This window comes from Scyliorhinus canicula, chromosome 3 (assembly GCF_902713615.1).
Source record: "Scyliorhinus canicula chromosome 3, sScyCan1.1, whole genome shotgun sequence".
Classification (NCBI taxonomy): Eukaryota; Metazoa; Chordata; class Chondrichthyes; order Carcharhiniformes; family Scyliorhinidae; genus Scyliorhinus; species Scyliorhinus canicula.
Genome location: NC_052148.1, coordinates 6,088,401 through 6,111,034, shown reverse-complemented (window position 1 = coordinate 6,111,034; position 22,634 = coordinate 6,088,401). Strand labels below are relative to the sequence as shown.

The window sequence follows — 22,634 nt, the reverse complement described above, 5'->3', positions numbered from 1 at the left end:
TCCTTTTGTTGGTATCAACAGTGAAAAATTGCTTGGAAGGTTCTCCACTGTTCCTCAACTGATTCACCATAAAGTCTTTGCTCCCAGTCTATCTTTTCTCATCTCATTGTAATCTGCTTTGTTTGAGCACAAAACACTACTGTTTGATTTCACCTTCTCACCCTCCATCTGTATTTTAAATTCCACCATACTGTGATCACTCCTTGCGAGAGTATCCCGAACTATGAGATCATTAGTCAATCCTGTCTCATGATACAGGACCAGAACTAGGACTGCTTGTTCACTTGTAGATTCTATTACATAATGTTCTAGGAAACTATCACGGATACATTCTGTAAACTCTTCCTCCAGGCTGCCTTGACCAACCTGGTTAAACCAATCAATATATAGATTAAAATCCCCCATGATAACGACTGCACCATTTCTACATGCATCAGTTATTTCTTTGTTTATTGACTGCCCCACCATTTTGTTACTCTTTTGTGGTCTGTAGACTACTCCTATCAGTGACTTTTTACCTTACTATTCCAAATTTCCACCCAAATGGATTGATGGGTTGATCCTGTAATCCGCATTCAATTTTTCTACCAAAATGAATCACCTCGCACTTATCAGGGTTAAACTCCATCTGCCATTTTTCGGCCCAGCTCTGTATCTTATCAACGTCTCTTTGCAGCCTACAACAGCCCTGCACCTCATCCATGGCTCCACCAATCTTTGTGTCATCAGCAAATTTACTGACGCAGCATTCTGTCCCCTCCTCCAAGTCAATGATAAAAGTCACAAAAGAAATTAAATGAAATGAAAATCGCTTATTGTCACATGTAGGCTTCAAATAAAGTTACTGTGAAAAGCCCCTAGTTGCCACAATCCGGTGCCTGTTCGGGGCGGCTAGTACAGCAAGTAGAGAGGACCCAGTACAGAACCCTGTGTTACACAGCTGGTAACTGGTCTCCAGTCTGAAAATTTTGCATCCATCACCACCCTCTGTCTTCTCAGTGCCGCAGTCCCAGTGCTAGCCACTGTGCCGCATGCCAGCCCTTTCACCATCAGCAAAACGGGATGGGGCAATATTTTTTCAAGTTCTCTAAAAACCAACATCACTAGTTTAACTGAAATGATTATCAATCTGCTGATGTCATCCAGTAAAGATACTTGAGACTGTTAAAATATGTTAGGTAAATACAAATATGATTGTTATTTACCTTTGTATAGACAAGTTACGCCCAGGTAGTGGGGAAATGGGTTGAGGCCAATCATTTTTCTATGAGGAATAGATAAGGGGTTGGGGAAGCGGGTCCATAAATAAAAGAGGAGGCAAGTTGAAGGAGGCATAGATTTATCAGGGGTTGGGTTATCACTGCTGCTTCACAGCGCCAGAGAATTGGGTTCAATTCCTGCCTCGGTAGATTGTCTGTGTGGCGCTTGTACGTTCTCTCTGTGTCATTCTGGGTTTCCTCTGTGTCAACCGATTTCCTCCCACAATCCAAAGATGTGCACATTAGGTGGATTGGTCAAGCTAAATATTCCCAGATGTGCTGGTTAGGGGGGGTTTCAGGGATTGGGCAGGGGAGTGGGCCTATTTCGGTTGCTCTTTCAGAGGGTCGGTGCAGACACACAAGGCCAAATAGCCACCTTCTACACTGTCGGAATTCTGTGGTTTGGTAGTTTTATCTGGCTGAAGGTGCTGTATGGCCCAGGAATATGGGACACAAGCAGGCTAGCCAATGATGCCAATAGATACACTTTGCTACAGCAGAAGCAGAGAATCATGGGGAACATACTAATCCCACACCCCACCCTGAAGGACATTGTGATCCGCTGCACATCACAATATGCAGCATGTGCTTCCCATGTCACTTTGTTCTCTTTTCAATATTTGAAGATAATTGGTAAGGGGGTAGAAAAGACTAATGGAGATTTTTATACACTAAAGACTTACATGTACGCTCGGAGCCTAAGACGTCAATACTTTCCGTCTTGTCTGGGTAGATGGCAGTTAGGAAAACATCATATTTGGTGTCAGGATCCAGGTTATCTAATACCTGGCTTGTCTCTTTGCCATTTATAATCATCTGGAAGAATAGGCACAAAGCGAAGGTCAAGATGCGTTCAGTGCATGAAACCAATTTGTTTTCTGCAAACTGATTCCCTTAATTAAATGGGGATGTTTGAATTTAATATAACTCAGGGGGCTGCAAGGACCTTAAAATCCTTTACCAACCCTTTGCTGCAGCCACCTTTCCCAGTGGCATTCCCTCATGGTCATGTGCAGTATTTCTGCAGAATATTAAATTGAAGGAATAAACTAATTTGGACTGTTTTGTTCATTACACAAATGCTCTTCTTTGAGTGGGAACTGAGCCCAACATCTGAATACTAAAGAGCATATGGTCCGTGCGGAAAGCAGTTTTCTGATCACCTTCTAGTACAGTAATGCCATTCAGAAAGAATGTGCTGATGTTTCTGCAGGTTACGGTTCAAAGAGCTCATCCCACCCAATTGAGTCTTGCCAATCTCCAAATTTTCCAGTCATGCCCGTGTCTTTGCCTGTCCCTGTTGGGAATGGAAAATACCTGCTGTTTTCAGTGTGATCATGCTGCCTCGGCCAACAGAGAATGCAACTCATTAGCAAGTGTGGAAAGGATTACAAGGATACAATGAAACATTGTTCCTGGAAAGGAGGAACATTTTCATACATATACAGATCTGGCTGACAGCGGTTTTGCTTCACACTCGCATGTTGCAAGGCAAATTTAAAAATCAGCTGGAGCAACACAGAAGCGGAAAGTATGGATTTCATCACCTCTTTTTTGTCCCCTCCTGCAGATGGAACCCAGCTGATTCTGTACTGGTCCACATCCTCTGCTCCATGATCCCAGTCCATCCGGAAACCTTTCCTCGTGATGTCCGAGAAGCGTAGGTTTGATGGTGGTGCGACAACCGCTGTGTGAGAAGAATGAGACCTTAAATGTACACATGTAGCAGAAAGGTAACAGAATCTGACAGAAATGATGAGGAAAGGGAGGATATCTGAGCAAAGATTTGAGATACTGGCACTGATCACAAACAACTTGCATTGATAACAGTGCCTTTAATGCAGTAAAATGTCCTGACTCACTTCAGAACAAAGAACATAGAACAGTACAGGCACTTAGGCACTCCATGTTGCGCCGACCTGTGAAACCACTGTCAAACCCATCTACACTATTCTCTTATCATCCATGTGTTTATCCAATGACCATTTAAATGCTCTTAATATTGGCGAGTCCACTACTGTTGCAGGCAGGGCATTCCACGGCCTTACTACTCTCTGAGTAAAGAACCTACCTCTGCCATCTGTCCTGTATCTATCTCCCACAATTGAAAGCAATCTACCCTCGTTCTAGAAATCACCACCCGAGGAAAAAGGTTCTCACTGTCCACCATATCTAATCCTCTGATCATTTTGTATGCCTCAATTAAGTCACGTCTGAACCTTCTTCCCTCTAATGAGAACAGCCTCTAGTCCCTCTGCCTTCCCTCATTAGGTCTTCCCTCCATAACAGGCAACATCCTGATGAATCTCCTCTGCACCCTTACTAATGCTTCCATATACTTCCTGTAATGCAGTGACCAGAATTGCACGCAACACTCGAAATGTGGCCGCACCAGAGTTTTGTACAGCTGCAATTTGACCTCATGGCTCTGAAACTGAATCCATCTGCCAATAAAAGCTAACACACCGTCCGCCTTCTTAACAAACCTATCAACCTGGGTGGCAACTTTCAGGGATCTATGTACAGGGACAACGAGATCTCTCTGCTCATCCACACTACCAAGAATCTTACCATTAGCCCAGTACTCTGTCTTCCTGTTATTTCTTCCAAAATGAATCACCTCACACTTTTCTGCATTAATCTCTATTTGCCATCTCCCAGCCAGCTCTGCAGCTTATCTATGTCCCTCTGTAACTTGTAACATCCTTCCGCACTGTCCACAACTCCAGCGAGTTGAGTGCCATCTGCAGATTTACTCACCCATCTCCTATGCCCTCCTCCTCGCCATTTATAAAAATGACAAACAGCAGTGGCCCCAAAACAGTTCTTTGTGGTACACCACTAGTAACAAAGGATTTCTCATGTCCCCTCCTGGCTCTTCGTAGCTGTCTCTTTAGATCCTTCCTATCTAACTTGTAACTCTCGAGCACCCGAACTGAACCTTCACGTCTCATCTTTACATAAGCCTCCTTCTTCCTCTTGGCAAGTGATTCAACTACTTTAGTAACCCACGATTCCCTCGCTTGACCACTTCCTCCCTCCCTGACAGGCACATAAGGAGATAAGAACTAGAAGCAGGCATAAGCCCCATGGCCCCTCAAGCCTGCTCCACCAGCATGTTTTAATATTTTATCATTTAATTAATAATCCTGTTTGTTCTGATTCCTACCAAAGTGGATAACCTCACATTTGTCAACATTGTATTCCATCTGCCAGAACCTAGTCCATTCACTTAACCCATCCAAATCCCTCTGCAGACTTCCAGAATGCCCTGCACTTATTGCTGTACCACTCATCTTAGTGTTGTCTGCAAACTTGGACATGTTGCCCTTCGTCCCCAACTCCAAATCATTGAAGCAAATTGTGAACAATTGCGGGCCCAGCACTGATCCCTGAAACCACTGGCTACTGATTGCCAACCAGAGAAGCACCCATTAATCCCTACTCTATGATTTCTATTAATTAACCAATCCTCTATCCATGCTACTACTGTACCCTTAATGCCATGCATCTTTATCGTATGCTGCAAAGTTTTGTGTGGCACCTTGCCAAAGGTTTACTTGAAATCCAGACATACCACATCCATTGGCTCCCCATTATCTACCACTTTGGAAGGTCCTCAAAAAATTGCACTCAATTAGTAAGGCACGACCTTGCCCTTTATGAACCCATGCTGCGTCTGCCCAATGAGAATTTCCATCCAGACGTCTCGCTATTTCTTCTTTGATGATAGACTCCAGCATCTTCCCGACTAACGAAGTTAAGCTAACTGGCCTATAATTACCCGCTCTCTGCCTATCTACTTTTTTAAACAGTGGTGTCACGTTTGCTAATTTCCAGTCCGCCGGGACCATCCCAGAGACTCGTGAATTTTGGTAAATTATCACTAGTGCATTTGTATTTTCCCTAGCCATCTCTTTTAGCACTCTGGGATGCATTCCATCTGGGCCAGGAGACCTGTCTACCTTTAGCCCTATGAGCTTGCCCACCACTATCTCCTTCGTGATAACAATCATCTCAAGGTCCTCACCTGTCATAGCCTCATTTCTATCAGTCACTGGCATGTTGTGTCTTCCACTGTGAAGACAGACCCATATAACCTGTTCAGTTCCTCAGCCATTTCCTCAACTCCCATTATTAAATCACCCTTCTCGTCCTCTACAGGAAAAATATTTACCTAAAAAGCCCCTACTTGCCACATTCCTGCACCTGTTCACTCTCACAATCTATCTTACTCTTATTTATAGCTTTTGTAGTAGCTTTCTGTTGCCCCCTAAAGGTTTCCCAGTCCTCTAGTCTCCCACTAATCTTTGCCACTTTGGATGCTTTTTCCTTCAGTTTGATACTCTCCCTTATTTCCTTTGATATCCATGGTCGTTTTCCCTCTTTCTACTGTCCTTCCTTTTTGTTGGTATCAACAGTGAAAAATTGCTTGGAAGGTTCTCCACTGTTCCTCAACTGATTCACCATAAAGTCTTTGCTCCCAGTCTATCTTTTCTCATCTCATTGTAATCTGCTTTGTTTGAGCACAAAACACTGCTGTTTGATTTCACCTTCTCACCCTCCATCTGTATTTTAAATTCCACCATACTGTGATCACTCCTTGCGAGAGTATCCCGAACTATGAGATCATTAGTCAATCCTGTCTCATGATACAGGACCAGAACTAGGACTGCTTGTTCACTTGTAGATTCTATTACATAATTTTCTAGGAAACTATCACGGATACATTCTGTAAACTCTTCCTCCAGGCTGCCTTGACCAACCTGGTTAAACCAATCAATATATAGATTAAAATCCCCCATGATAACGACTGCACCATTTCAACATGCATCAGTTATTTCTTTGTTTATTGACTGCCCCTCCATTTTGTTACTCTTTTGTGGTCTGTAGACTACTCCTATCAGTGACTTTTTACCTTACTATTCAAAATTTCCACCCAAATGGATTGATGGGTTGACCCTGTAATCCGCATTCAATTTTTTCTACCAAAATGAATCACCTCGCACTTATCAGGGTTAAACTCCATCTGCCATTTTTCGGCCCAGCTCTGTATCTTATCAATGTCTCTTTGCAGCCTACAACAGCCCTGCACCTCATCCATGGCTCCACCAATCTTTGTGTCATCAGCAAATTTTCTGACCCAGCATTCTGTCCCCTCCTCCAAGTCATTGATAAAAGTCACAAAAGAAATTAAATGAAATGAAAATCGCTTATTGTCACATGTAGGCTTCAAATAAAGTTACTGTGAAAAGCCCCTAGTTGCCACAATCCGGTGCCTGTTCGGGGCGGCTAGTACAGCAAGTAGAGAGGACCCAGTACAGAACCCTGTGTTACACAGCTGGTAACTGGTCTCCAGTCTGAAAATTTTCCATCCATCACCACCCTCTGTCTTCTCAGTGCCGCAGTCCCAGTGCTAACCACTGTGCCGCATGCCACCCCTTTCACCATCAGCAAAACGGGATGGGGCAATATTTTTTCAAGTTCTCTAAAAACCAACATCACTAGTTTAACTGAAATGATTATCAATCTGCTGATATCATCCAGTAAAGATACTTGAGACTGTTAAAATATGTTAGGTAAATACAAATATGATTGTTATTTACCTTTGTATAGACAAGTTACGCCCAGGTAGTGGGGAAATGGGGTGAGGCCAATCATTTTTCTATGAGGAATAGATAAGGGGTTGGGGAAGCGGGTCCATAAATAAAAGAGGAGGCAAGGTGAAGGAGGCATAGATTTATCAGGGGTTGGGTTATCACTGCTGCTTCACAGCGCCAGAGAATTGGGTTCAATTCCTGCCTCGGTAGATTGTCTGTGTGGCGGTTGTACGTTCTCTCTGTGTCATTCTGGGTTTCCTCTGTGTCAACCGATTTCCTCCCACAATCCAAAGATGTGCACATTAGGTGGATTGGTCAAGCTAAATATTCCCAGATGTGCTGGTTAGGGGGGGTTTCAGGGATTGGGCAGGGGAGTGGGCCTATTTTGGTTGCTCTTTCAGAGGGTCGGTGCAGACACACAAGGCCAAATAGCCACCTTCTACACTGTCGGAATTCTGTGGTTTGGTAGTTTTATCTGGCTGAAGGTGCTGTATGGCCCAGGAATATTGGACACAAGCAGGCTAGCCAATGATGCCAATAGATACACTTTGCTACAGCAGAAGCAGAGAATCATGGGGAACATACTAATCCCACACCCCACCCTGAAGGACATTGTGATCCGCTGCACATCACAATATGCAGCATGTGCTTCCCATGTCACTTTGTTCTCTTTTCAATATTTGAAGATAATTGGTAAGGGGGTAGAAAAGACTAATGGAGATTTTTATACACTAAAGACTTACATGTACGCTCGGAGCCTAAGACGTCAATACTTTCCGTCTTGTCTGGGTAGATGGCAGTAAGGAAAACATCATATTTGGTGTCAGGATCCAGGTTATCTAATACCTGGCTTGTCTCTTTGCCATTTATAATCATCTGGAAGAATAGGCACAAAGCGAAGGTCAAGATGCGTTCAGTGCATGAAACCAATTTGTTTTCTGCAAACTGATTCCCTTAATTAAATGGGGATGTTTGAATTTAATATAACTCAGGGGGCTGCAAGGACCTTAAAATCCTTTACCAACCCTTGGCTGCAGCCACCTTTCCCAGTGGCATTCCCTCATGGTCATGTGCAGTATTTCTGCAGAATATTAAATTGAAGGAATAAACTAATTTGGATATTTTGTTCATTACACAAATGCTCTTCTTTGAGTGGGCAACTGCGCCTAACATCTGAATACTAAAGAGCATAGGGTACGTGCGGAGAGCAGTTTTCTGATCACCTTCTAGTACAGTAATGCCATTCAGAAAGAATGTGCTCATGTTTCTGCAGGTTACGGTTCAAAGAGCTCATCCCACCCAATTGAGTCTTGGCCAATCTCCACATTTTCCAGTCCTGCCCGTGACTTTGCATGTCCCTGTTGGGAATGGAAAATACCTGCTGTTTTCAGTGTGATCATGCCCCCACGGCCAACAGAGAATGCAACTCATTAGCAAGTGTGGAAAGGATTACAAGGATACAATGAAACATTGTTCCTGGAAAGGAGGAACATTTTCATACATATACAGATCTGTCTGACAGCGGTTTTGCTTCACACTCGCATGTTGCAAGGCAAATTTAAAAATCAGCTGGAGCTACACAGAAGCGGAGAGTATTCATTTCATCACCTCTTTTTTGTCCCCTCCTGCAGATGGAACCCAGCTGATTCTGTACTGGTCCACATCCTCTGCTCCATGATCCCAGTCAATCCGGAAACCTTTCCTCCTGATGTCCGAGAAGCGTAGGTTTGATGGTGGTGCGACAACCGCTGTGTGAGAAGAATGAGACCTTAAATGTACACATGTAGCAGAAAGGAAACAGAATCTGACAGAAATGATGAGGAAAGGGAGGATATCTGAGCAAAGATTTGAGATGCTGGCACTGATCACAAACAACTTGCATTGATAACAGTGCCTTTAATGCAGTAAAATGTCCTGAGTCACTTCAGAACAGAGAACATAGAACAGTACAGGCACTTAGGCACTCCATGTTGCGCCGCCCTGTTAAACCACTGTCAAGCCCATCTACACTATTCTCTTATCATCCATGTGTTTATCCAATGACCATTTAAATGCTCTTAATATTGGCGAGTCCACTACTGTTGCAGGCAGGGCATTCCACGGCCTTACTACTCTCTGAGTAAAGAACCTACCTCTGCCATCTGTTCTGTATCTATCTCCCACAATTGAAAGCAATCTACCCTCGTTCTAGAAATCACCACCCGAGGAAAAAGGTTCTCACTGTCCACCTTATCTAATCCTCTGATCATTTTGTATGCCTCAATTAAGTCACATCTGAACCTTCTTCCCTCTAATGAGAACAGCCTCAAGTCCCTCTGCCTTCCCTCATTAGGTCTTCCCTCCATAACAGGCAACATCCTGATGAATCTCCTCTGCACCCTTACCAATGCTTCCATATTCTTCCTGTAATGCAGTGGCCAGAATTGCACGCAACACTCCAAATGTGGCCACACCAGAGTTTTGTACAGCTGCAATTTGACCTCATGGCTCTGAAACTCAATCCATCTGCCAATAAAAGCTAACACACCGTCCGCCTTCTTAACAAACCTATCAACCTGGGTGGCAACTTTCAGGGATCTATGGACATGGACACCGAGATCTCTCTGCTCATCCACACTACCAAGAATCTTACCATTAGCTCAGTACTCTGTCTTCCAGTTATTCCTTCCAAAATGAATCACCTCACACTTTTCTGCGTTAAACTCCATTTGCCATCTCTCAGCCAGCTCTGCAGCTTATCTATGTCCCTCTGTAACTTGCAACATCCTTCCGCACTGTCCACAACTCCAGCGAGTTGAGTGCCATCTGCAGATTTACTCACCCATCTTCTACGCCCTCCTCCCCGCCATTTATAAAAATGACAAACAGCAGTGGCCCCAAAACAGTTCTTTGTGGTACACCACTAGTAACAAAAGATTTCTCATGTCCCCTCCTGGCTCTTCGTAGCTGTCTCTTTAGATCCTTCCTATCTATTTGTAACTCTCGAGCGCCCTAACTGAACCTTCACGTCTTATCTTCACCTAAGCCTCCTTCTTCCTCTTGATAAGTGATTCAACTACATCAGTAAACCACAATTCCCTCGCTTGACCACTTCCTCCCTGCCTGACAGGCACAAAAGGACATAAGAGCTAGAAGCAGGCATAGGCCCCATGGCCCCTCAAGCCTGCTCCACCAGCATGTTTTAATATTTTATCATTTAATTAATAATCCTGGTTGCTCTGATTCCTACCAACGTGGATAACCTCTCATTTGTCAACATTGTATTCCATCTGCCAGAACCTAGTCCATTCACTTAACCCATCCAAATCCCTCTGCAGACTTCCAGTATGCCCTGCACTTATTGCTGTACCACTCATCTTAGTGTTGTCTGCAAACGTGGACATGTTGCCCTTCGTCCCCAACTCCAAATCATTGAAGCAAATTGTGAACAATTGCGGGCCCAGCACTGATCCCTGAAACCACTGGCTACTGATTGCCAACCAGAGAAGCACCCATTAATCCCCACTCTACGCGTTCTATTAATTAACCAATCCTCTATCCATGCTACTACTGTACCCTTAATGCCATGCATCTTTATCGTATGCTGCAAAGTTTTGTGTGGCACCTTGCCAAAGGTTTACTTGAAATCCAGACATACCACATCCATTGGCTCCCCATTATCTACCACATTGGAAGGTCCTCAAAAAATTACACTCAATTAGTAAGGCACGACCTTGCCCTTTATGAACCCATGCTGCGTCTGCCCAATGAGACAATTTCCATCCAGACGTCTCGCTATTTCTTCTTTGATGATAGACTCCAGCATCTTCCCGACTACCGAAGTTAAGCTAACTGGCCTATAATTACCCGCTCTCTGCCTATGTCCTTTTTTAAACAGTGGTGTCACATTTGCTAATTTCCAATCCGCCGGGACCATCCCAGAGTCTCGTGAATTTTGGTAAATTATCACTAGTGCATTTGTATTTTCCCAAGCCATCTCTTTTAGCACTCTGGGATGCATTCCATCTGGGCCAGGAGACCTATCTACCTTTAGCCCTATGAGCTTGCCCACCACTATCTCCTTCGTGATAACAATCATCTCAAGGTCCTCACCTGTCATAGCCTCATTTCTATCAGTCACTGGCATGTTGTGTCTTCCACTGTGAAGACAGACCCAAATAACCTGTTCAGTTCCTCAGCCATTTCCTCAACTCCCATTATTAAATCACCCTTCTCGTCCTCTGCAGGAAAAATATTTACCTGAAAAGCCCCTAGTGGCCACATTCCTTCACCTGTTCACTCTCACAATCTATCTTACTCTTATTTATAGCTTTTGTAGTAGCTTTCTGTTGCCTCCTAAAGATTTCCCAGTCCTCTAGTCTCCCACTAATCTTTGCCACTTTGGATGCTTTTTCCTTCAGTTTGATACTCTCCCTTATTTCCTTAGATATCCATGGTCGATTTTCCCTCTTTCTACTGTCCTTCCTTTTTGTTGGTATCAACAGTGAAAAATCGCTTGGAAGGTTCTCCACTGTTCCTCAACTGATTCACCATAAAGTCTTTGCTCCCAGTCTATCTTTTCTCTTCTCATTGTAAGCTGCTTTGTTTGAGCACAAAACACTACTGTTTGATTTTACCTTCTCACCCTCCATCTGTATTTTAAATTCAACCATACTGTGATCACTCCTTGCGAGAGTATCCCGAACTATGAGATCATTAGTCAATCCTGTCTCATGATACAGGACCAGAACTAGGACTGCTTGTTCACTTGTAGATTCTATTACATATTGTTCTAGGAAACTATCACGGATACATTCTGTAAACTCTTCCTCCAGGCTGCCTTGACCAACCTGGTTAAACCAATCAATATATAGATTAAAATCCCCCATGATAACGACTGCACCATTTCTACATGCATCAGTTATTTCTTTGTTTATTGACTGCCCCACCATTTTGTTACTCTTTTGTGGTCTGTAGACTACTCCTATCAGTGACTTTTTCACCTTACTATTCCAAATTTCCACCCAAATGGATTGATGGGTTGACCCTGTAATCCGCATTCAATTTTTTCTACCAAAATGAATCACCTCGCACTTATCAGGGTTAAACTCCATCTGCCATTTTTCGGCCCAGCTCTGTATCCTATCAATGTCTCTTTGCAGCCGACAACAGGCCTGCACCTCATCCATGACTCCACCAATCTTTGTGTCATCAGCAAATTTACTGACCCAGCCTTCTGCCCCCTCCTCCAAGTCATTGATAAAAGTCACAAATGAAATTAAATGAAATGAAAATCGCTTATTGTCACATGTAGGCTTCAAATAAAGTTACTGTGAAAAGCCCCTAGTCGCCACAATCCGGCGCCTGTTCGGGGCGGCTGGTACAGCAAATAGAGAGGACCCAGTACAGAACCCAGTGTTGCACCGCTGGTAACTGGTCTCCAGTCTGAAAATTTTCCATCCATCACCACCCTCTGTCTTCTCAGTGCCGCAGTCCCAGTGCTAGCCACTGTGCCGCATGCCACCCCTTTCATCTTCAGCAAAACGGGATGGGCCAATATTTTTTCAAGTTCTCTAAAAACCAACACCACTAGTTTAACTGAAATGATTATCAATCTGCTGATGTCATCCAGTAAAGATACTTCAGACTGTTAAAATATGTCAGGTAAATACAAATATGATTGTTATTTACCTTTGTATAGATAAGTTTCGCCCAGGTAGTGGGGAAATGGGGTGAGGCCAATCATTTTTCTATGAGGAATAGATAAGGGGTTGGGGAAGCGGGTCCATAAATGAAAGAGAGGCAAGTTGAAGGAGGCATAAATTAATCAGGGGTTGGGTTATCACTGCTGCTTCACAGCGCCAGAGAACTGGTTTCAATTCCTGCCTCGGTAGATTGTCTGTGTGGCGCTTGTACATTCTCTCTGTGTCTTTCTGGGTTTCCTCTGGGTCAATCGATTTCCTCCCACAATCCAAGGATGTGCACATTAGGTGGATTGTTAAAGCTAAATATTCCCAGATGTGCCGGTTACGGGGTTTTCAGGGATTGGGCAGGGGAGTGGGCCAAGTTCGGTTGCTCTTTCAGAGGGTCGGTGCAGACACACAAGGCCAAATAGCCACCTTCTACACTGTCGGAATTCTATGGTTTTATAGATTTATCTGGCTGAAGGTGCTGTATGGCCCAGGAATATTGGACACAAGCAGGCTAGCCAATGAAGCCAATAGATACACTTTGCTACAGCAGAAGCAGAGAATCATGGGGAACATACTAATCCCACACCCCATCCTGAAAGGCATTGTGATCTGCTGCACATCACAATCTGCAGCATGTGCTTCCCATGTCACTTTGTCCTCTTTTCAATATTTGAAGATAATTTCTAAGGCGGTAGGAAAGACAAATGGAGATTTTTATACACTAAAGACTTACATGTACGCTGGGAGGCTGAGACGTGATCACTTTCCTTCTTGTTTGGGTAGATGGCAGTCAGGGTCACATCATATAAGGTGTCAGGATCCAGGTTATCTAAAAGCTGGCTTGTCTCATTGCCATTTATAATCATCTGGAAGAATACGCATTGTGGTGAATGTGATTCACACCGGATTATATTCTGTATACACATGTGTCTGTGTTGTAAGTGCAGTTGCACTACCTGTCCTCTAGGGGGAACACCTCTGGGAATGCTCGAGTTGTATGGGGCTTCTCCCTTGGCTCTGCCCAGGACTCTTCCCCCAGAAGCTGCTACAAAAGCTCAGTGCCACATGGTCAGCCGGCCAGTTCACCGAAAGTTCAATGGCTAACCGGCTGGCTCTGTTGTGAGTCCGTAGAATTATTGGTTCCAACAGGCATAAAGCTAAGGTCAAGATACGTTCAGTGCATGAAACCAATTTGTTTTCTGCAAACTGATTCCCTTAACTAAATGGGGATGTTTGAATTTGATATCACTCAGGGGGCCGCAAGGATCTTAAAAACGTTTATCAACCCTTGGCTGCAGCCACCTTTCCCAGTGGCATTCCCTCATGGTCATGTGCAGTATTTCTGCAGAATATTAAATTGAAGGAATAAACTAATTTGGATGTTTTGTTCATTACACAAATGCTCTTCTTTGAGTGGGCAACTGAGCCTAACATCTCAATACTAAAGAGCATAGGGTACGTGCGGAAAGCAGTTTTCTGATCACCTTCTAGTACAGTAATGCCATTCAGAAAGAATGTGCTGATGTTTCTGCAGGTTACGGTTCAAAGAGCTCATCCCACCCAATTGAGTTTTGGCCAATCTCCAAATTTTCCAGTCATGCCCGTGTCTTTGCCTGTCCCTGTTGGGAATGGAAAATACCTGCTGTTTTCAGTGTGATCATGCCCCCACGGCCAACAGAGAATGCAACTCATTAGCAAGTGTGGAAAGGATTACAAGGATACAATAAAACATCGTTGCTGGAAAGGAGGAACATTTTCATACATATACAGATCTGGCTGACAGCGGTTTTGCTTCACACTCGCATGCTGCAAGGCAAATTTAAAAATCAGCTGGAGCTACACAGAGCAGAAAGTATGGATTTCATCACCTCTTTTTTGTCCCCTCCTGCAGATGGAACCCAGCTGATTCTGTACTTTTCCGCCGCCTCCGATCCATGATCCCAGTCCATCCGGAAACTTTTCCTCGAGATGACCGAGAAGCGTAGGTTTGATGGTGGTTGGACAACCGCTGTGTGAGAAGAATGAGACCTTAAATGTACACATGTAGCAGAAAGGTAACAGAATGTGACAGAGTGGAAATGATGAGGAAATGGAGGATATCTAAGCAAAGATGTGAGATACTAGCACTGATCACAAACAACTTGCATTGATAACAGTGGCTTTAATGCAGTAAAATGTCCTGAGTCACTTCAGAATATAGAACAGTACAGGCACTTCGGCCCTCCATGTTGCGCCGACCTGTGAAACCACTGTCAAGCCCATCTACACTATTCTCTTATCATCCATCTGTTTATCCAATGACCATTTAAATGCTCTTAATATTAGCGAGTCCACGACAGTTGCAGGCAGGGCATTCCACGGCCTTACTACTCTCTGAGTAAAGAACCTACCTCTGACATCTGTCCTGTTTCTATCTCCCTCAATTGAAAGCAATCTACCTGTGGTGGTCACAAGTTAACTAGATGCAATACAACTGAGCAAACACTAGAGGGGGCACGGGAGAGCCATATAAATAGACGGGGACAGGAAGTGAGGACACACTTCACTGAGGGCAGAACTTGGAGCAACACAGATACACCCACATCAGCTAGGAACACTGAAGGTAACCTTAGGAAACAGCTCTGAAGAGTGAACGAACTTACAATAAAGCATCTTCTCCACATTTGAGACTACGAGCTTTATTAAGACACGAGTAACAACACATGGTACCAAGGAGTGGCTTCAGACGCTTACTACAGGACAACTCAGTGGCAGATACAGAAAGCTCAAAATGGCATGGAAATCTCCTACTGGACATTTGACTTGGGAAGACATCGCTAATTCGAGGATGTGGCTTGGACACCCAGAGCAGCTAGACCTGACTGGCAATGTAAGAGGTATCTGGAAAAGGTTTAAACAAATGTTTGATTTGGATCTCGTAGCTAATGAGGTACAAGACGCCTCCGACAACATTAAAATAGCAATTCTCACCGCAGGGCCTGTAAATAGGAAAGTGTACAATGGATTTAAATACTCAAAAGATGAAGACAGAAACAGCTTACAAACGTTACTAAACAAATTTGAAGAGTACTGTGAGAAATTTGAACAGCAAGACATACTCAGAGTCCAAACTGCACAGAGACTGAGTGATGCAAAACTTAAAAAATCACGAAAAGAACAAGAAATCGCGAATGAAAAGTACAGATCAAAAAGAAGAAATAACAAGAATTTCTCACAAAGCCAAAATGCTGAAACCCAGTCCAAATCGGGAAGAGAAGGTAACTTACAACTTTTAGAAATCCAGTCCAGATGGGACAGAAAAATCGCTGAAATCCGCGAAAAAATGGCGTCGGAGCACATTTTGCAGTCTCCGGTAAGCAAAGAACTACAAATTGCGTCTGCGCATGCGCCGGAACCGGAAGCCGCGCATGCGCAGTTTAAAAAATATCGCGGTGCCGATCGTTATGCGCATGCGCAAGCCGCGCATGCGCAGTCGAAAACAGTTTTGGTCGCGGATCGGTATGCGCATGCGCAAGCCGCGCATGCGCAGTCAAAAAAAGTTTTGGTCGCGGATCGTAATGCGCATGCGCACGCCGCGCATGCGCAATGGAAACAAAACCGCACAGTGAAGGAGGGCCGATTTGCGCATGCGCAATGCATTCCTGCGCGTGACGTCATGACGTCTGAGCATCCCGACCACGCCCACTTAAAAGGAAAATGCCCGAAAATTGCAAACAAGACACTTAAAGTGGTAAACACAAATTTTCTTGCCTCAGAACACAGAAAAACGCCTGAACTTAAACCAACAGCTAAAAACAACTTGCACAACACCCTGAAAAAAGCATTCTGCACCACCCAAAGTGAAGAGAACAAAAAGAATTCCGAAACAACAAAAGATGATTTGTTTTTCAAAGATTACCTCTCAGACATGGCTGAGTCAGTCGGATATGCTTATCACAGCATCAGCGACACGGTCGCAAAGCACAACACGAACCAACTCGTGGTAGATGAATCCAACCAAGATGATTTGGTTTTCAAAGAACACTACTCAGACATGGCTGAGTCAGTCGGATATGCTTATCACAGCATCAGCGACACGGTCGCAAAGTTCAACACGAATCAACTCGTGGTAGAAGAATCCAACCAGGATGATTTGGTTTTCGAAGAATACTACTCAGACACAGCTGAGTCAGTCGGATATGCTTATCACAGCATCAGCGACACGGTCGCAAAGTTCAACACGAATCAACTCGTGGTAGAAGAAGCCAACGAAGATGAAATGGGTATCAAAGAATACTACTCAGACATGGAGGAGTTATTTGGACATGCTGATCACAGCATCAGCGACACCGTTGCAAAGCTCAACACGACTCTACTCATGGTAGATGAATCCAACACCATGATGCCATGGCAGCTCGTCGATACATTGGATGACAGCAATACCCTAGACGAAGACGACGCCACACAGAGAGCACAGGAAGACTCCACAGAGCGAGCGATGACAGGCTCCACAGTGCGAGTGATGAAAGACTCCAAAAGGGATGCAAGCAAACACTCCCTGGCGAACACCATGCATGAACAAGACCATGAAGGTAAACCCGCTGTATCTGAGCAACCGCAAGCAGACTATGAAAGTCTACCAAGCTCACAGGAACAAGAAGAAGACAACGTACATCTAACCACTGACACCATGCATGCGCAAGACCATGAAGGTCAACCTGCCATATCTGAGCAACCACAAGCAGACTATGAAAGTCTAACAAGCTCACATGAACAAGAAGAAGACAATGCACCTCTACCCACTGCATGCGAAGACAGTGACAAGGTGATCGCACTCGACGTACAGGATCACAGCGAGACTGACAGTTCTCAGTTTGTCTGTACAGAAGCACAGAGTCGGGCCACCCAACAGTCCAGAGAGACGATGCCGAAAGAAAACATGCAGATTTTGACTCCAGAAGAGGAGCACCTGGAGTCCAGAGAGACAACGCCGAAAGAAACCATGCAGATTCTGACTCCAGAAGAGGAGCACCTGGAGTCCAGAGAGACCAAGCCAAAAGAAACCATGCAGATTTTGACTCCAGAAGAGGAGCACCTGGAGTCCAGTGAGACAACATCAACAGAAATCATGAAGATTTCAACTCCAGAAGCGGAGCACCAAGAGTCTAGAGAGACCACGTCAAGTGAAATCATGCAGATTTGGACTCCAGAAGAGGAGCGCCAGAAGTCCACAGACACCACGTCAATTGTAATCATGGAGGTTTTGACTCCAGAAGAGGTGCGCCAAGAATCCAGAGACACCGCGTCAAATGGAATCGAGAAGAATTTGACTCCGGAAGAGGAGCACCAAGAAAGCAAAGATGAGGAATCCAATTCTCCACAAATGATTGATGTCACCTGCACCGATGCAACATCAGATCATGCGCACCACTCTCGAGACGAAATGCTCAATGACTCAAATTATCCACTCGGGACACGAATAGAGTATAACAAGAAAAACAACAGTCAAAAGAAGCACAGCAGAAACGGGACAAACAACAGCAAGAACAAAAGCAACATGAAGCGTGACAAGACCAACAACAATAGCAAGAAGCACAGCAGAAACGAGAACGACAACAGAAAGAACAAAAGCAACATGAAGCGCGACAAGACAAACAACAAAGTCAGGCACAAAGATAGCGACAACGACAGAGACAGAGACAACAAGAACGGCAACGAAAACAACAAAGTAAGGAACAAAGATAGCGACAACACCAAAGACAGAAACGACAAAAACAGCAACACGAACGGCAACGAAAACAACAAAGTCAGGAACAACGACAGTGCCAACACCAAAGACAGAAACGACAAAAACAGCAACAAGTATGGCAACGAAAACAACAAAAACAGGAACGACAGAAACAACAGCAATGAAACAACGACTTGTACACAATGGTACTACTCAGCACATGAAGGACAATGCCACAGTTCACTGCAAAACGATGACAAGACTACAAACATGTCATGGGATGACAACGAATCGCACAAACTCACGTCTGCTCCAGAACGAGCAAGCACACCAGCATCCAAGGCGGATGAGACAATAAATCAACACCACAAGCACAGAAAAAAAGTCCATGCCAGTCAACATCAGTGAGGGGACCATGCAAACACCTCGGGATGATGCAGTGGGTACTTAAAATAATAAGGAACACCAACAACATTCACAGCGGACTTGCAATATCAATATCACCACGTCATCAACAACAAAAAGAAAAAAAAGCTCTGAACAAATTCATCAAGTTTGGACTCATAAATGTTTTTATTAAGATTGGACATATAACTACATTGGCTTTGTACAATATGCAATAGCACCATCACCTGTATAGATACGCATATCATAAGTAACTGTTTTCTATAATTTTCTTTTACGATGTACAGCAAATATGTAAAGAGAAAAAGGGGGATGTGGTAATCATAGATTTACTAGATACAAAAACAACTGAGCAAACACCAGAGGGAGAGCTATAAATACACCGGGACAGGATGTACAATTTTCTTTAACGATGTACAGAAAATATGTAAAGAGAAAAAGGGGGATGTGGTGATCACAAGTTAACTAGATGCAATACAACTGAGCAAACACTAGAGGGGGCACGGGAGAGCCATATAAATAGACGGGGACAGGAAGTGAGGACACACTTCACTGAGGGCAGAACTTGGAGCAACACAGATACACCCACATCAGCTAGGAACACTGAAGGTAACCTTAGGAAACAGCTCTGAAGAGTGAACGAACTTACAATAAAGCATCTTCTCCACATTTGAGACTACGAGCTTTATTAAGACACGAGTAACAACACACTACCCTTGTTCTAGAAATCATCACCCGAGGAAAAAGGTTCTCGCTGTCCAGCGTATCTAATCCTCTGATCATCTTGTGTGCCTCAATTAAGTCACATCTGAACCTTCTTCCCTCTAATGAGAACAGCCTCAAGTCCCTCTGCCTTCCCTCATTAGGTCATCCCTCCATAACAGGCAACATCCTGATGAATCTCCTCTGCACCCTGACTAATACTTCCATATTCTTCCTCTAATGCAGTGGCCAGATTTGGACGCAACACTCCAAATGTGGCCGCACCAGAGTTTTGTGCAGCTGCAATTTGACCTCATGGCTCTGAAACTCAATCCATCTGCCAATAAAAGCTAACACACCGTCCGCCTTCTTAACCAACCTATCAACCTGGGTGGCAACTTTCAGGGATCTATGGACATGGACACTGAGATCTCTCTGCTCATCCACATTACCAAGAATCTTACCATTCGCCCAGTACTCTGTCCTCCTGTTATTCCTTCCAAAATGAATCACCTCACACTTTTCTGCATTAAACTCTATTTGCCATCTCTCAGCCAGCTCTGCAGCTTATCTATGTCCCTCTGTAACTTGCAACATCCTTCCGCACTGTCCACAACTCGACCGAGTTGAGTGCCATCTGCAGATTTACTCACCCATCTTCTACGCCCTCCTCCAGGCCATTTATAAAAATGAAAAATAGCAGTGGCCCCAAAATAGTTCTTTGTGGTACACCACTAGTAACAAAAGATTTCTCATGTCCCGTCCTAGCTCTTCATAGCTGTCTCTTTACATCCTTCCTATCTAACTTGTAACTCTCGAGCACCCGAACTGAACCTTCATGTCTCATCTTTACATAAGCCTCCTATTTCTCTTGGCAAGTCATTCAACTACTTTAGTAAACCACGATTCCCTCGCTTGACCACTTCCTCCCTGCCTGACAGGCACATAAGGACATAAGAACATAAGAACTAGGAGCAGGGGCAGCACGGTAGCATGGTGGTTAGCATAAATGCTTCACAGGTCCAGGGTCCCAGGTTTGATTCCCGGCAGGGTCACTGTCTGTGAGGTGTCTGCATGTCCTCCCCGTGTGTGCGTGGGTTTCCTCCGGGTGTTCCGGTTTCCTCCCACAGTCCAAAGATGTGTGGGTTAGGTGGATTGGCCATGCTAAATTGCCCGTAGTGTTCTAAAAAGTAAGGTTAAGGGGGGGATTCTTGGGTTACGGGTATAGGGTGGATACGTGGGTTTGAGTAGGGTGATCATTGCTCGGCACAATATTGAGGGCTGAAGGGCCTGTTCTGTGCTGTACTGTTCTATGTAGGAGTAGTCCCCATGGCCCCTGAAGCCTGCCCCACCAGCATGTTTTAATATTTTATCATTTAATTAATAATCCTGTTTGCTCTGATTCCTACCAAAGTGGATAACCTCACATTTGTCAACATTGTATTCCATCTGCCAGACCTCAGTCCATTCACTTAACCCATCTGCAGACTTCCAGTATGCCCTGCACTTTTTGTTGTACCACTCATCTTAGTGTTGTCTGCAAACTTGGACATGTTGCCCTTCGTCCCCAACTCCAAATCATTGAAGCAAATTGTGAACAATTGCGGGCCCAGCACTGATCCCTGAAACCACTAGCTACTGATTGCAAACCAGAGAAGCACCCATTAATCTCCACTCTATGCTTTCTATTCATTAACCAATCTTCTATCCATGCTACCACTTTACCCGTAATGCCATGCATCTTTATCGTATGCTGCAAAGTTTTGTGTGGCACCTTGCCAAAGGTTTTCTTGAAATCCAGACATACCACATCCATTGGCTCCCCATTATCAACCACTTTGGAAGGTCCTCAAAAGTTTACACTCAATTAGTAAGGCACGACCTTGCCCTTTATGAACCCATGCTGCGTCTGCCCAATGAGACAATTTCCATCCAGACGTCTCGCTATTTCTTCTTTGATGATAGACTCCAGCATCTTCCCGACTACCGAAGTTAAGCTAACTGGCCTATAATTACCCGCTCTCTGCCTATCTAATTTTTAAACAGTGGTGTCACGTTTGCTAATTTCCAATCCGCCGGGACCATCCCAGAGTCTCCTGCATTTTGGTAAATTATCACTAATGCATTTGCATTTTCCCTAGCCATCTATTTTAGCACTCTGGGATGCATTCCATCAGTGCCAGGAGACCTGTCCACCTTTAGCCCCATGAGCTTGCCCACCACTATCTCCTTCATCATAACAATCATCACAAGGTCTTCACCTGTCATAGCCTCGTTTCTTTCAGTCACTGGCATGTTGTGTCTTCCACTGTGAAGACAGACACAAATAACCTGTTCAGTTCCTCAGCCATTTCCTCAACTCCCATTATGAAATCACCCTTCTCATCCTCTGCTGGAAAATATTTACCTGAAAAGTCCCTAGTTGCCACATTCCTGCACGTGTTCACTCTCACAATCTATCTTACTCCAATTTATAGCTTTTGTAGTAGCTTTCTGTTGCCCCCTAAAGATTTCCCAGTCCTCTAGTCTCCCACTAATCTTTGCCACTTTGGATGCTTTTTCCTTCAATTTGATACTCTCCCTTATTTCCTTAGATATCCATGGTCGATTTTCCCTCTTTCTTCTGTCCTTCCTTTTTGTTGGTATCAACAGTGAAAAATCGCTTGGAAGGTTCTCCACTGTTCCTAAACTGCCACACCATAAAGTCTTTGCTCCCAGTCTACCTTAGCTAGCTCTTCTCTCATCTCATTGTAATCTGCTTTGTTTGAGCACAAAACACTACTGTTTGATTTCACGTTCTCACCCTCCATCTGTATTTTAAATTGCACCACACTGTGATCACTCCTTGCGAGAGGATCCCTAAATATGAGATCATTACTCAATCCTGTCTCATGATACAGGACCAGAACTAGGACTGCTTGTTCACTTGTAGGTTCTATTACATAATGTTCTAGGAAACTATCATGGATACATTCTGTAAACTCTTCCTCCAGGATGCCTGGACCGACCTCGTTAAACCAATCGACAGGTAGATTAAAATCCCCCTTGACAACGACTGCACCATTTCTACATACATCAGTTATTTCTTTGTTTATTGACTGCCCCACCATATTGTTTCTCTTTTGTGGTGTGTAGACTACTCCTATCAGTGACTTTTTCACCTTACTATTCCAAATTTCCACCCAAATGGATTCATGGGTTGACCCTGTAATCCGCATTCAATTTTTTTCTACCAAAATGAATCACCTCGCACTTATCAGGGTTAAACTCCATCTGCCATTTTTCGGCC

The 22,634-nt window shown here is 44.1% G+C and overlaps 1 protein-coding gene across 1 annotated transcript in view; it reads right to left on the bottom strand.

Annotated features, from left to right (window-relative positions):
- Positions 1-22,634, bottom strand: part of LOC119963598 (tenascin-X-like) — a 621,159-nt gene that overhangs the window by 431,143 nt on the left and 167,382 nt on the right. Inside the window, exons 27-32 of the mRNA XM_038792929.1 lie at positions 14,400-14,539; positions 13,265-13,397; positions 8,468-8,607; positions 7,603-7,735; positions 2,807-2,946; positions 1,943-2,075 (exon numbers count right to left, since the gene is read on the bottom strand). Coding sequence (XP_038648857.1) covers positions 1,943-2,075; positions 2,807-2,946; positions 7,603-7,735; positions 8,468-8,607; positions 13,265-13,397; positions 14,400-14,539 — 819 coding nt within the window. The remainder of the gene's footprint in view (positions 1-1,942; positions 2,076-2,806; positions 2,947-7,602; positions 7,736-8,467; positions 8,608-13,264; positions 13,398-14,399; positions 14,540-22,634) is intronic.